General features: G+C 37.3%; 2 protein-coding genes across 2 annotated transcripts; one reads left to right on the top strand and one right to left on the bottom strand.

Moving 5' to 3' along the window:
• Positions 1-22: 22 nt before the first annotated feature.
• Positions 23-8478, top strand: usp39 (ubiquitin specific peptidase 39). Its single transcript, XM_061729182.1, has 13 exons — positions 23-212; positions 440-518; positions 1499-1593; positions 1676-1812; positions 3023-3175; positions 3266-3491; positions 3614-3688; positions 3888-3955; positions 4162-4350; positions 4499-4641; positions 4807-4942; positions 6502-6588; positions 8254-8478. Exons 1-13 carry the CDS (start codon positions 152-154, stop codon positions 8302-8304), a joined length of 1500 nt encoding a protein of 499 aa, XP_061585166.1. The 5' UTR covers positions 23-151; the 3' UTR covers positions 8305-8478.
• Positions 8479-8522: 44 nt separating this feature from the next.
• On the bottom strand, positions 8523-12414 carry sftpbb (surfactant protein Bb). The gene is made up of 11 exons (XM_061729183.1): positions 12258-12414; positions 11993-12045; positions 11773-11847; positions 11528-11650; positions 11297-11428; positions 11114-11194; positions 10838-11021; positions 10246-10388; positions 9981-10061; positions 9534-9644; positions 8523-8966 (listed from the first exon to the last, which is right to left on the bottom strand). Exons 1-11 carry the CDS (start codon positions 12307-12309, stop codon positions 8928-8930), a joined length of 1074 nt encoding a protein of 357 aa, XP_061585167.1. The 5' UTR covers positions 12310-12414; the 3' UTR covers positions 8523-8927.
• Between the last annotated feature and the right edge of the window lie 3129 nt (positions 12415-15543).

Below are 15543 nucleotides of genomic sequence, written 5' to 3'. Positions count from 1 at the left end.
TTAGCTGCTGGTTGCCCCCGACCAGCGCGGGTTTGGACGTTGTTCCGTCAGAACCGGTCGAACTCACACAGAGCTCACGAATAACTCACAAATAACCCACAAATCGTGTTTTATATGTGGTTTTGTGTTCAAAACCAAGTCATCTGCTGCAATGACTTCTGTGAAGAGGAAGCGGGAGCCTGAAGTTTTGGTGGACGACGACGAAGAAGAAGGTGATTTATCTCCAGCGTGTTAACGAGTAGTTCTTTTAAAGTGGAGTCTGTACGGATATAAGTGATGTGTTTGGCAGCGGGGGCTCTGCAAGTACAGCTTTAATTCAAACAAGCGTGGCTGCAGCACATATAGGTGTATAAACAGCCATCTCCAGCTAGCATGTGTGGCTAGTTCACTGTGATACATTCTGGTTGATTTTCGCTCTTCTGTTCCCGTGTTTCTGCAGTAACGGTGAAACCGGGCCGAGGAGCTCCAGTAGAGGACCGGAGGAGCCGCCACTGCCCCTACCTGGACACGATCAACAGGTGAGAGCAGCTGGACATGTGTGCTGCTAATGCTAAATGCTAAAGGCTGATTTATGGTTCTGCGTTACACCTACGCAGAGCCTACGGCGTAGGCTCTGCGTAGGTGTAACGCGGAACCATAAATCAGGCTTAAGTTAGCACCTTTATTTTTTATTTTATTAGTTTGCACACAATAAAAGTAACACTTGCAATCAAAATAGTAAAACAAATGTGACAGGAGAGGTCAAAAAGCCAACAGGCTTATGCAGCGGACCTCCCCTCAATTTAGGAAGTAAAACAGTAATTACAAAAAATCAAAAATCAAAACACAACAAGACGAGGGCTATAAACAAAGAACAAAGAAGGTTAGACTACATACAGTAGTTACAGATCATCAACACACAAAAAATAATAATAATAAAAACTTGTGACATTTTTTAAATGTGAACTAAATGAGATGATACATTTCTTTTAAAAATCTTTAGAGAAGCAGAGCTTTTGATAATAATAATATTGTTGGTGAGTTAGTGTGTATGTTTTCTTATTTTTTTGTTTTGTTTTTTCATTATTTCTTTTTTTTTTGTATTATATAAGTAGTGATTGTTGAACAGACGGACAGACCATCTTCATATGAATTGTTTTATTTTTTTTTTGAGAAAGGGGCTTGGTATATAAGGCTTTCTTCTTCTTGCCCCTTTTCCATCATGGAATGGAACATATGTGAACTATTTCCATGATATGGAATAAATAAAGATAAAATGAAATGAAAAATGAAATAATGTGAGATTTGAAGTTCCATATCTGTACACCGCGATATCTGAGGGAAAACTGGCAGTGTTTAGTTTTATAAAAAGGAAGATGAAGATGATTAATCCGTCTAGTATTATATGAATGTATTTGAGAATTATATGTAAAAAAATTACTAAACGATAGTGGTAAAGAAAAGGCAAAAAACATATGTTCCTTTCACCCTGATGATGTTTTTTCTGCTCTTCCTGCAGGAGTGTGCTGGATTTCGACTTTGAGAAGCTTTGCTCAATCTCTCTCTCCCACATTAATGTTTATGCTTGCCTCATATGTGGGAAGTACTTTCAAGGTAGGGTAATGACAGGACTGTGTGCTGTAGGTAATCAAATACATTGATGCAGGTGGACTGACTCGTGTTGGTTTTCTTGCAGGCAGAGGTCTGAAGTCTCACGCTTACACGCACAGTGTCCAGTTCACCCATCATGTGTTCCTCAACTTGCATACACTCAAGTTTTACTGTCTGCCTGATAACTATGAGATCATTGACTCGTCACTGGAAGATATCACGGTGAGCAATGATTGTGTTATATTCAATATTGTCATATTGTTAGGTGCTGTGCAATATTTGCTTCTATGAACCTATAGTCCATGGGCCAGACTTGATGTCAGTACCACTCAAGGTGACAAAACTTGCTTATAATTTTTGAAAAGATCCACGTCCATAGATTATATTTTGGTATGATAACTCTTCCTGAGTGGCAGCTGGATCAGAGTTATCAGCTCATGAAATCACCCACCCCCTTCAGAAAATTACATTTTAGATGCTGGTGCATATCCTGGTTTAGACTCATGTAAAGGATATCTGTCATTGTTTCACAATATTGTCTTTGGTATCATTTTAAAGGGGACGTTTTAAGCATTCATTCAAGCTAAGATGTGAATCTTTCTGACCAACATAGAGGTCACTGCAGCTCTTTAAACTATAAACAACACACATTTTTACACCATTTTCGCCTAAATGATATACCGGTACTATCTTTTAGCCCTGTGTCATCTAGGAACAACAGAGACACAACATACAAAAACTGGAATACTCACAGGACCATAAGGATTCAGGAAATGTATAATATACCCATAATATATCATTGTTACAGGTCATTGTGAGCCTTAAACTAGAAGAGCATCATTGGGCTCCTATGAAACTATAACAGCCATTAGGCTGATGTCACAAACTGGGTGGTCTGACAAGTGAAATTTTGGGCTCTGGCCATGGACTACTAGTAGTAAAAGTATACATTTGGCATTGTTTCAAAATTTAAATGAATGCAATGATATGAAAGAAGAATGATTTAACTTTCTTCTTTACATCATATTGTTTGGGTTGATTTCAACAAAATTCAGGCATTTTCCATAAATAAATAAATAAATACTGTTTTTGGATGTCTCTACAATAACATTTTCACATGGGAGGAAGCTGTTATTTAGTTATTTAACAGTTTATTAAATTGTTGAGTTGTGTAACACAATGTGGTTGTCCAAAATAGTCAGTTCTGCTCTCACTCATTACACAATCAATCACACCTGCTGGACAATATTATCAACAATGGCAGTGTTTTCTTTCTTTCTATGATTGGCACATTGTTGATTTTAATATATATATATATATATATATAAATATATATATATATATATATTATTTTATTCTGTAGACAGTCAAGATTGTTTTTATGAAACTTAAGTTTTGTGTCACTAATGTCTTGCCATTTCTTCTACATCAGTATGTGTTGAAGCCCACTTTCACCAAGCAGCACATTGCAGGGCTGGACAAGCAGGGTAAACTGTACAGAGCCTATGATGGAACAACCTACCTGCCAGGCATTGTGGGACTTAACAATATCAAAGCCAATGACTATGCCAATGTGGTATTACAGGTATTAAACATTGACAGTGTAGATATTATTGGGATTTTTGGCATAAACTCAAATAATACCAAATGTCTCACATTTACCTCGGCTATCTAGGCTTTTTCCAATGTCCCCCCGTTGCGAAACTACTTCCTGGAGGAGGAAAACTACAGAGGAATCCGTAGGCCGCCAGGGGACATCATGTTTCTTCTGGTGCAAAGGTTTGGTGAGCTGATGCGCAAACTTTGGAATCCAAGAAACTTCAAGGCCCACGTTTCTCCCCATGAGATGCTGCAGGCTGTAGTGCTGTGCAGCAAGAAGAACTTCCAAATCACAAAGCAAGGTGATTTTTTTTCTGATGCAGTGAACTGTACTCTTACAATGGGCTCCAATGTGCTTTTAACACTATTATTTTTGTTTGGACATGAGTTTTTGGTGTTGATTGATCATTGTTTTGGTCTGCAGGTGATGCGGTAGACTTTATGACATGGTTCTTAAATGCTCTACATGGTGCTCTCGGAGGCACAAAGAAGAAGCCATGTGAGTAGGCTTTTCACTCCTGAGGTTTAAAATGTCTGGGGGGGGAAAGCTTGTACAGTAGCTTATTTAACATTTATGGTACATTTTATATTTTGGCTTCTCTTATTTATGTTGTGATTTTGGAGTTTAGATTTGGTTTTTAAAGCATGAACATACTGAGGATAATTTAGCTTGACTTTCAATTTCTTTTTCTTCTCAGCAATCCTTACAAAAGTATTTCAAGGCTCCATGCGGATCTTCTCCAAGAAACTTCCCCACCCCGATTTGGTGAGTTTATTGCTCTTTATAATGAAAGTATTTACTAACACCTGAGTATGAAGGATTTAAAAAATAAATAAATCAAATGTATTTTACTTAAGTTTAAACACACTTAATTTTATTCTCATGCGTTTTATTTTATCATGAAATGCATCCAGTGAGTCCTGTTTCTGATTCTTTTTATGATGTGCTTGGTGTTTCTTTAAACTCTCCAGCCAACAGAAGAAAAAGAGGCACTGCTGTTGACAGATGAGTACCAGGAGCAGATGTCTGAGTCCACCTTCCTGTTTCTGACCCTTGACCTCCCAACGGCTCCTCTTTACAAAGATGAGAAGGAGCAGCTTATTATCCCACAGGTCCCGCTCTTCAACATCCTGTCCAAGTTCAACGGCAACACAGAGAAGGTATTGAATCCTTTACTGACTTTGATGTTGTTTACCATTAAATCTGCTGTAACATTCTGGTGTACAAGCTTAAACTTGTATCTGGGAGATGAGCTTGACACAGCTTTCAAAAATTAATTGTGACAATTTCTTTTTTTTTTTAACACAGGAATACAAAACGTACAAAGAGAATTTTCTCAAAAGGTTCCAGCTGACTAAACTGCCTCCTTACCTCGTCTTTTGCATCAAAAGATTCACCAAGAACAACTTTTTTGTGGAGAAGAACCCCACGATTGTAAACTTCCCAATCACGTAAGACATATTCACATACAATAAGACTTTTGGTTTCTGACGTGACCATGAAGTGCTGATGATAGTAATTGCTGCTCATAATTATTTTATTATGTACCACGTGTGGTTTGTTCTAATTGTTTGTTTGGGTTAATTATGAAATATTATTATTTATTTTTTTACCAGGAATGTAGATCTCCGTGAGTACCTGACAGAAGAGGCTCAAGTTACAGAGAAGAACACAACTTATGACCTGATTGCCAATGTCGTGCATGATGGGAAACCCACTGAAGGATCATACAGAATACACGTCCTCCATCATGTAAGTTGCTGCCAGAAATTTCTGACACTTCTGTTATAATTACTTTTTTTTTTTCCTTAAACTCAGGGAATATTTTTTTTCACATAATAGATGTAAATCATTAATGGGAACAAATATGTTTGTAACTGATCAATACTGAGTGCGAACACTAAAATAGACAACTGCGAACTCGTTGCTTTTTCCCTGTCTAATTTTTCTTTTCTTCTTCTATACTTCCTGGTGCCAAATCACAAAATAACTTGAACTGATGTACTTATCTACACTTTGCTATGGATCTTTTTGCTTATGCTATAGCGTTTTAATTGAGAATAAACTAATTTAATGTCAGTTTTTCAAAATGGTGATTTGTAAATGGCCTTTTAGGTGCAGTGTATGGACTAGAGTGGTTTCATCCATCAGTGGGACCAATCATGGTGTGTGATACTGCAAGATTTGATATCAATCCATTACCAAGTAAATATAGAGCCAGTATCACCAATACTGATACTTTTGAAGTACTAAAGAGCTTACATAATTAAATTGATAAATCTGAATGAATTTTCATGACCTTTTTAAATGTATTTTTGTGGGCAAAGCGTGTAGGTAAAAATAGGAAACACCTTACAATAAATGTTTTTCTTCAGAGACAAATAACACTAACAAAACAATTTCTCCCTTTACATTGTCATGATTTGATTTATTTCTTTAATAAAAAAGTAGACAAAATTATCATAAAGCCAAAGTTAAAAAAAAATTAAATAAAATTAAGTCTGTGGCACATCCCCTTGTAGTTTAAAGATAATCATACATTATTCCTTTCAGTTACCCATAAGGGTAATTATATTCAAATTTGAGCCATATTATATTTTGTATATTTGTAAATCAGTAAATGCATTGACTTTAACACTTTACAAAGAGCTATCTTTCTGTTGCTCTTGTTTTCTTTTATATAATTTTTCATATGTTGGGATAAATCTGTTACTACTGTATCTTCCAGCCTTTTTAGAATTTATACAGCACGCCACCATTATTTCATTTTCAGTCTGAAAATGTAGCCATGCAGCCCCTTTTTCCTTTGCTGATCCTGCTTGTTTGCCTGGCGCCACGGAGTCATGTGGCACCATCACATCAAAACACACGAGGAGGGAGGAGGAGCTCTTATAGTTTAGTAAACCCTTGACAGTTGGGCCAGTTCTGTGTTTTTATTTAGAGGTCAAGAACTGTTGCTTATGTGGTGACATATGGTTCACTTGTTAGAGCAGATGCCACATATACAGCAGCTACAATCCTCGTGCAGCTAACACATGTTCGATATGACTTGGATGTGCAAAATACTCCAGCTTTTTTTTTTTTTTTAGAACATGTCAGGTAATTAAAAAACACATCAGCAAAGCAATACCCCAGCTGTTTTGTGTTTTGCTACTTGGTGTTCTTGAACAATATTGGACTTGGTCTCTTATCATTTAGACCTTCAAATTTATGATAAAGGCAGACATGGTTTATTATTTTCAGATCCTTTCAGTTGTTGTACCAAAACAGTTTCATGTGAAAATGGTTTGTCATGAATTGTGTTTAACCAGGGGACGGGGAAGTGGTATGAAATGCAAGACCTGCAGGTGATCGACATTCTCCCACAGATGATCACGCTGTCAGAGGCTTACATCCAGGTAAATAACCTCGTAGGCCCGCTTTGGTGTGTTTGAACAGGTTGCTTCTTTTTTTTTTAAATAAACAACGCTTTACTAGAAAAGACTAAATGTGACTCTACCTAACTGGACTGCATTCCTTTGTGTACAGTACCTGGATGACTTAACACATAAATTGAACTGAAGTGAGCCGCAGCATTTGAATACTGTGTGTTGACCTATATTGGAAACTGCAGTAGTGGACTGAATTTAGTACCCAAACATTGTTCATTACAGCTTTAACTGCATTTGCTTTTAGTTTAATGATTCCCTGCAATTTTAGGTGATATCTTATACTTTTTTTCAAATATCCAGCAGTCTCAGGTGCTGGTGTAAATTTGTCTTGAGTCTCAAAAAAATTAAGGGGGGAAAAAAATTATCCAGCACCGTTTAAGATCACAAATTATTTTAAGATTTCACCCCCACTACATATTTGTCAAGTGTGTTTTATAAAAAGAGCCTTGAAATCTACATGTACGGCTGGTAAATTTAAATTTGTTATGCAGGAACATCTTTTTCCCACCCGTTGGGGTTCAAGTATATGCAAAAGTCTTGGCCAGCCAATCTAATCCATCTGAGCAGGTTTAACCCTTTTTATAGGGCAGTCAATAAAATACTTGAAATTTCAACTCTACTACTACTACAACAGTTATTTAGCAGACTCTTTTATCCAAAGTCACTTGCATCTGAGAGAACGACACAAGCAAGAAATCAAATAGGAGGGTACAGCTGGATAAGTGCTGGTCAGACGGCTGTGAGTCCAGTGGGACACAGGTGCTCCATGCTAGTGCTAGATTGTATTTTATTTTTTAAGCTCACGTGTTATTGAATATTAAGCCATTTGAATCATGTTTGACATCGTCGATACAGACTATTTCTTAGAAATTGAACAAAAGACGGCACTCAAATCATGCCTTTGCAAGGTAGATGTATTAGCCAACAGGCTTTGGCAAAAGCTTAACTTACTCTTCTACACAAGTCACTCCCTGTTGACTTGTTTAAGTCGCTCTGATTGTTGTAACACTAAAACTGTGCAAAGGCAGTTTGAGAAGCAACCATTGGTGCCAATCCTTGGTTGGAGACCTTATGGATTATTTTCAGAGTGTACATCTTTCTAAATATGAGTAATTAAGCTAATGGAATGAGTGTCAAATTAACAATGATTTTTGTGTATTTCTTGCATAATCATGCAGTTTTTCTCCCTTTGAGTATCTCTGAATAAATAGCAAAGACACTAGAAGGTGGACACCACCACCAGACTCCTTGCGGATATAACAATCTGAATATATATTGTCATCCACTTTTTAACTGTGATATCATTTTTAGGGATAAATCTTAAAAGAATGCATACGTAAATATTTACAAAAACTGCACACCTAATGAAAAAAATGCTGTGTAGCTTTCATATGAAATTCAAAATTCTAAAACCATGTAATGAGTAACATATATAAAGTCGTGCTATACATCTGTGGAGATCATATGGTAACTGATCATTTGATTTCTGTAAAGCCTTCCAGTATGCTTCCTCCTGACTTTTTCTGAGCTGAAATGTATTCAGGGTGGTTAAACTGGTATGCTGAGCTGCAGCAGTGCTGGTCATTTAACCTAACAATCTGGCAACCCCCCCCTTTTTTATCTTTTGCGCAGATTTGGAAGAGACAAGAGAGTGATGACACAAACAACCACACAGGGGCGTAATCGATGCAGGATACGCCATACTATAAGACAGAGGGAAGTACTTGAGTGATTCACAATAAGAGCAGAATATAAGATGGAAGTTGTGTCAGGACATTCTTTATAACCACAAGAAGGAAAATGTTTGTTTTTCCTTCTTTACCCACAGTTGTTTTTTTTTTGTTTTTTTACCAATTAAAAGTTTTAAAGAAAACAATTCATGGACATTGGTCTTTGTCAAGTTTAGTTTGATCTCAAGAGTTTTATTTGTATGTGATCACCTGTTCCAGCAAACCGTGAAGCATGAGGATGAACAGATACAACAATTCAAAGATGCCTCTTTTCTTGGTTTAGACTGGGACAGTTTTCTGACCTTTTATTTACATTCACTATAGCAAATGAATATACAGAATAACACTGTTCACAAAACAAATCCCTGCAGAAAATTACATTTTAGACCAAATTCAGTGCAAGAAGAAACATTCATGATACATTTATTTAATAGCTGAAATCGCATGGGGGAATTAATCATTTCCACAATAAAAACAAAAAGTATTACATTTATAAAATATTTACCAGTTGATAGTTTGTTGAACACTTGTAGTTGGTACTTTCTTCACGTGTCGTTTCAGACCTGGAGGGTTCTTTTAATTCTTCCACATGAATTTCTCACAGAAGACCCATTTCTGTATAATAAAACAAAACAATGGATGTGAAACTGGAAGTTGCACAGAATCAAAACACTTCTTTAAAATAGTGGTACTGTGAATGTCAGAATACAAGACTGCAGATACCTGCATAAATGTACAGCGCTGTTTAAAAGTCTTGGGAATACCTAGTTTTGGATATTACAGATTTGTTTTGTAGTCACTTTAAGACAACAATACTGATGAGAACTTGGCTCTGTAATACAGAATGGTATCCAATGTAATATTGCAAATTATATGGGACAATTTCCTTTCAGTGAGTTAAATCTCCTTGGTTTTGAGGGAGGTCACTGTAAATACTGAATATTTCTAGTAGAGCCATTCGATTCCTGACTTTGTTGTGTTTGAACAAATCATTGAGAAGTCGTCCATCTTCCATATAAGACAAAAAGCCTGGATCAGGTTTAGATGCTGTGAAACTTTCCCTTTCATGCTGAGATTGATTATTGCAGGCAGCTAACGTACACTATAATCATTTGGGTTTTTTCTTAGATTAAACTCTTCTGCTGATCATCTGCTAAACTAGCAATTATGAATTTCACCTACATCACACTTGTGAGCAGTTTCCGGGTCTTTGCACCAGTAGCTTGCTCCCCAAGTACAAGGATTCTTTCCAAGTGGCTCCGTCATCTTCGAGGAATTGCAAAGATCCGTTTTCTGCAGGACAGATGAACAAAATATCCTGAGAATGTACTCAAGGGAAATCATGAATGTCCAAATGTATCTATTACTTTCACGATTGCTGATGTAATCATCTCCATACTGTTTAAACCAAAATCTATTTTAGATATTTGGGAAACATGTTGCGCTGTATAGTAATAGATTATTGGATGTGTACTAATATTTATATTTGGTATCAATACTGGTCGTGGTGTTCAAAAGTTGACTTTTGAAAGTGCATCTCTTCTGCTTTTTACCACAGAAACCCAGAAGTACGACCACAACGACGTGTTTCCTCTCTTGTTTTTAGGGAAATGGTTAGCTTCAACTTACTTCACAAGGATGTGAAACATCCATCTGGTTTCCCAAAATCCTCTGCAGCTGAGATCCGTAGATTCTGATGAAAGCATCGCACTGTAGAGAAATATCACCTGATTAGCTTAAATTTAACAACTAAAGTAAGCACAACACATGGAAATGTTGCATAAATGAATCAGACAACGTTTATATACTGGTAGGAATTAGAGTATTATTTATTTATTTTTTTTAATCTCGGTCATTTGTGGTAGATATTTCTTGTAGGAGATGATAAGCTGACCTTGGGGACGGCATTTGGGTGATGGTCACACACAGACTGCAGAAAACCTGACAGCTGAGACTCTGTGGCGTTCAGTCCCAGGTGCAGACGGCTCAGTGCAGCCAGGGTTTGGCACGACTCGCAGTCTGAGGGGTAGAGCACCTCTGGGAAATCATAGCATTAACTTGGTGACTTTGTTTCAAATATTGTATATACAAATTGTGATCAAATGTAGGTTTAAATGGGCCAAGCAGTTCAGCAGGGATCAGTTGCCAAGGAAACCTGATTCCTAATGTTAAAATATGTCAGTTATTCATATGGGGCAAAATGCTTTGGTTGATCAAACCTTTAACATATCGAGTGAAAAATGGAGAAACCTAACTGATCAACTGTTAATCATGTTTTCTGTGCTGAAAACTGATGTCAAAGGATGCTCTGAACTCGCCTCAGACTTAATGGGCCAGAAGTTGCAAAAGCATCTACAACTTTTACATATTGCTGGTCTGTTCAAGTTATATGCAAAAGAATTTCCAAAAAGAATCATGGGCCAAATTTTGAAACAATTTACCATATAGAGTAACTGTATGGAGAAACAAAATACAACAGCACTAACCTGGGACAGGCTGCTCTTCAAACAAACAGAGGTGCAAAAGAGTGCAGATTGTGTGAGGTGCAGCAGATGATAAAAGGAATTCAACAATCTGTACGCCATATTTTTCAACAAAATCATCACATCGCTCCTTATAGCTTTTAGGTATAAGTTCGCAGACCTCTCCCATGATCTTCTTTAAAGTTTCCTGCAGGTGGAGATGAAGATGGTGTCTTTAATATGTGGTGCCAGTAAGAGGATGTGTATCTGAATCAACTTAAAATGATAAGAAAGTGTCACCTCAGTCATGTTTTTGGGCAGCAACGTCTCCAGCTTCTTGATAATCATTAAACACATGGTGCAAACTGGGTTGAACAGCTCCTGGAAAGAAGAAAAAAAAAAAGGGTTGCAGCAGACCAATTGGGCATTACAATTTCACCACAACTGCCATTTCATGGTCCATTTCTGCTTTCTTAAACTGACTTGGGTGTTGGCGGAGGTGCCGAGTGCGGAGCTGGATATGTGTTCGCTGGTGACACGATGGGGAAGTTTCTCCAGTCCCTCCTTTTTGCTTGGGGCACAAAGTCCAAAGACCACACACATCTCCTCTGGTTTCTACAAAAATGCAAATAATCCTTAAAATTTCAAGTTTTTCTTAAATGCCAGTGCGTGCATTCTTTAAAAATAAATAAATAAAACCAAGGATGAGCTCACCAAGTGACCAGGTGCTGGCTGGAGGACTTTTGGTAGGTATGTCTTCACTTGTGACTCACATTCTGAAGCCTGGTCCTCTGGGAGGCGCTGGCACAAACCATGCAAGGTTTCATAGGCACTCACCTGCAAAAACCAACAACTTAGTTTTCTGGCTGGAATGGACATCTTTGCCAGATTCGTTTTCTTTTTGAGCAATTCCATAAACCCTGTTTGTGTGGTTAGTAAATAAGAACCCAACCCTTTACCTTAGTGTCACTGCCGGAAATCATGTTGGCAGACAGCTGGATGACCTGACTGCATTCTGGACAGGTGTCCAATGTCTGATATGAAAAGGCCAAAAGGTTAATTTACTTACTACTAATTATTTAAAAGCATTAAACCATGTTTATCTGGATTTTATGATGTTGCAGCTTTTAAATAAATTTTTTCTTCTCTTTTTCTAAATGAACATGGCAGCTGGCTTACCAGAGATTCCTGACTAATTAAAGGCAAAGGGTCAGCAATAAACCTGGAGTCACCTTCGGTGGGGAAAAAAACAAACAAATAAACGTAAAAAAAAAAATCCACAGAGAGAGAGAGAGAGAGAGAAAAGACAAAATGGAAGAGTAAATTTTCAGATCTAAAAAATGGCAATATTTTATACAGCGCAGATACAGCCTTGGGCAATAGGGTTAATGGCGACTGGTCATGTGACAGTGATGTAGACATTTAAATGGTTTCTTTATCTTACCAAGCCACAAAGACGTCGCCAAAATCACCAGCAGAAATCCCGGAGGCGACATGGTTTAAGGAATCCAGCTCAGAAAGACACGCTGCGATAAAAACAATGAAAACATCAGCGCCCTGCTGGTGCCGCACCGGAAATACCTGGACCAATCAGGACGCTGCGCGCAAGGCGCACGCGCTGGTATGGTAGAAATTAAAATGAGTTTAGTTTCTAAACTAAAAAAATGAATAAAATAAAACAGTCACGAAATACTTTATCAAACAACTAATTGTATTGCCCCACGTGGATCATACACACAGTCTCTGTGATCACACCTATCTTCCTACATACGAAATTACTTTTGCTTTCTTTTTCCCCCCTGGGGAAATAAAAATTGCTATAAACTGTGATGGAAAATTTAGCCTTGGCAACTTGATTAAACCAAAACTACTGAGAGCAGCAAAATATAGCCTTGGCCTGACTAAGTGTACAGGCTGGTCTGCTCAAAAAAGATTAAATGACCTTAAAGATGTTTTTGTCTACTCGAATCGTAAGAATGAATCATCCTTTGTGCCTTAAAATCATTATGCTTCCTTTATTTCATTGTCATTCTGCATCGAGACGCCTGATGTATGTTGTGACTCTTTTGCATGCATCAGTTTCATTAAATCTACTAAATGTGGATCATTTCTAATGTCTTATGCTCAGTAACTAAGTCACTCAGTTTTAGTCCAGTCCAGAGCATTTAATGGGCTTTTCCACATCATAAACGATACGTGGATTCTCATTCAATCACAACGTTTATATACCAGGAAAATATATTAATTTCAAAAATGTATCTAAAATTAATTTCAATTGAAAAGCTTTCAAATATATGGAGGGTCAAAAAGAATATAGTTTGTAGTCTCTTATGAAAATCATTATTTTAACAGGTTGCAGTTCAACATCGATCATATGACCAACACGTCTTAACAATATCAGTAGACACCGGCTTCTGACGTCGCCACTAGATGGCAGCAGAGCAAGTGAAATGCAGTGATTGAGTGTCTTGAGTTTTATGTAGTAGATCTTTTTAGTTAAAAGTATTATTAAAGTCCACGTCACTCCCAGTTTTGTGGATTTTATCTAAAGTTTAATGTCCAGCCATATTTGTTTTTTTTTTTTAGTCTCTTTATTAGGAGACAAGCTCATAATGTCAAAGGTAGGTTGATTAATCTATCGGCTGTTAAATGACATTTTCTTTGTGAAATTTCCCATGGCATTGCCCATAGAAAAACCCGTATTGACTGAGCTCAAGATAATGTATAGATGAAATCAAAACACACAATATTCATACACTAAATGACTCTACAAGTAAATCGGTATTTAGCGCGACCTCCCTCATCAAATCTGACATCTCATGGGTCACTGTGTTGCATGCCTTGGAATACATGTTGCCCTGCACTGACACACCTGATTTAATTGAATAGGTCTTAACAGACTTGTGCAGAACCTTGGTAACAAGCTGAGGGTGATCATTTCATTTGAATCAGGTGTGGTCAAGCAATGGGACATCTAAAACATGCAAGGCAGTGGCCCTTGAGGACTGGAATGAGGGAATGGTGGTGTATAGATTTTTAGTTCTTCTGATTTTGTGCTTTTCTGTGTTTAGTCTTCATTTACTGGTAATGCCTCTGTTTCTAAAATTGCTGAATTTCCTTCTTTACTTTTAAAAGGTTTTTTCCATGTGTGTATCACTTCTGTGTCTCGTCAACTCCTGTATATTATCCTGCCTGTCTTTACCTTTTTGGCCCTGTTCTGACCTTGCATTTCAAAATGTGCTCTTAGAAATTAAAGCAAGAGTATTAAAATGGTGAAAAGTCATCCCTCTGTTGTTTGGCATCATGGAATTCATCCATACTGAATGTTGACCTAAGAATGCAAAGGAAAGAGTTGACTTAGGAGATAAAAAAGAAAATTCTAGACCAGTAATGGATCTAGAATATTTTAGATTGGTGTGCAAAGAGGTAGGAAGTCTATACAGGGTGGTGTGGGACAACATCAGCGCAGTATGAGGAAATGCTGCTCCTTGGAAGGTTATAGGGAGTGTCTTTAAATTAGGTTGCACTTGTGCATCGCCTTTGTATTTTTATGTCTGAAAAAAAATCATGAAAGAAACTGACAAAATTACCAAGTGCAGCTAAAACACTGTTTCTGTACCACAGGATGTGGTTAATTGTAATTAGAGATTAAATAAGATGAATTGTAAAGCTTTACACATCTAACTTTAAACAGGGGATTTTTCTTAAACCATGTTATTTTATCCAGTATCATCTTATGTTGCTACACTGGAATTTTGAAAAAGAGAAACATATCAATTGGTTTAGCTGAAATTGAGGGTTGTTCCTCTGACTCCCCTTAAATCCTTTATTATCGTTCAATGTGAGCAGAAAAGTGTTCGTATGTGTGGTAGTGTAACAGAAATAAAGAAACAATAATCAAAACAAATATACTCACTAATGGCAAACAACAATAACAAATACACAGCATTCACATCTTGCTATATAAGCATATGCACAGGACAACAGGGTGCGTAGCTCTGCCACTTACTAATTGACAAATCTTTAATGTCCTTCAGAACCGGGCTGTGGGGATTTCTGTGCAGTGAAGTTAATTTCTCAGTTTGAGAAATGCCATGTGTGGCACTTGACCGTGTGAACTTGTTGAAATGCTGTGTCTCCCGTTCAATGCGTCAGACTTGAGAGCCCTGCAATACACCAACACTTCAGACATAAGAACCTGTTTCGGCCAGCGATTAACAGACCTAGGCTACTGAGCGATTGTCTTTGGCGGTTGGTTCCAGGTTAAAAGTTAACTTGGTTTAATACATTTAACCATTTTTATACACTTAAAAATTAGTGAAAATATAATCTGTTGGCCATATCCAAGTGGCTTGATGTTCTTGTGACTGCAGTTGTAAATTTCATTCAGAGGTTTAGCACCTATGGGACTGGAGCCAACCTCCCTGGAAGTGACTGCATTACAAAGATTTTTGACAAAATGAACACAGTGCAGTGCAGTGTCAGATCACCTACCATCCATCACAGTTTCAGCCAAAGTGGATGACTGAGGAGGAGTCTGTGATCACTGTTAAAACTGTTAACAGCAAATCATTAAAAAAAACATCAACCCAGACTGGAAATAGTCAAAATACATTTTACAAAGAGCCACAAAGCTTCTGGGAGAATCTCCTTTGGGCAGATTAAACAAAACCCGAGCTTTTGGAGAAGTCACATCAGCTCTATATTCACAGATGAAAAAAGGAAGGATT

This window comes from Cololabis saira, chromosome 9 (genome assembly GCF_033807715.1).
Source record: "Cololabis saira isolate AMF1-May2022 chromosome 9, fColSai1.1, whole genome shotgun sequence".
NCBI classification, from domain to species: domain Eukaryota; kingdom Metazoa; phylum Chordata; class Actinopteri; order Beloniformes; family Belonidae; genus Cololabis; species Cololabis saira.
Note: the sequence above shows the minus strand (reverse complement) of the source record. Positions and strands in the feature narration are given on the sequence as shown.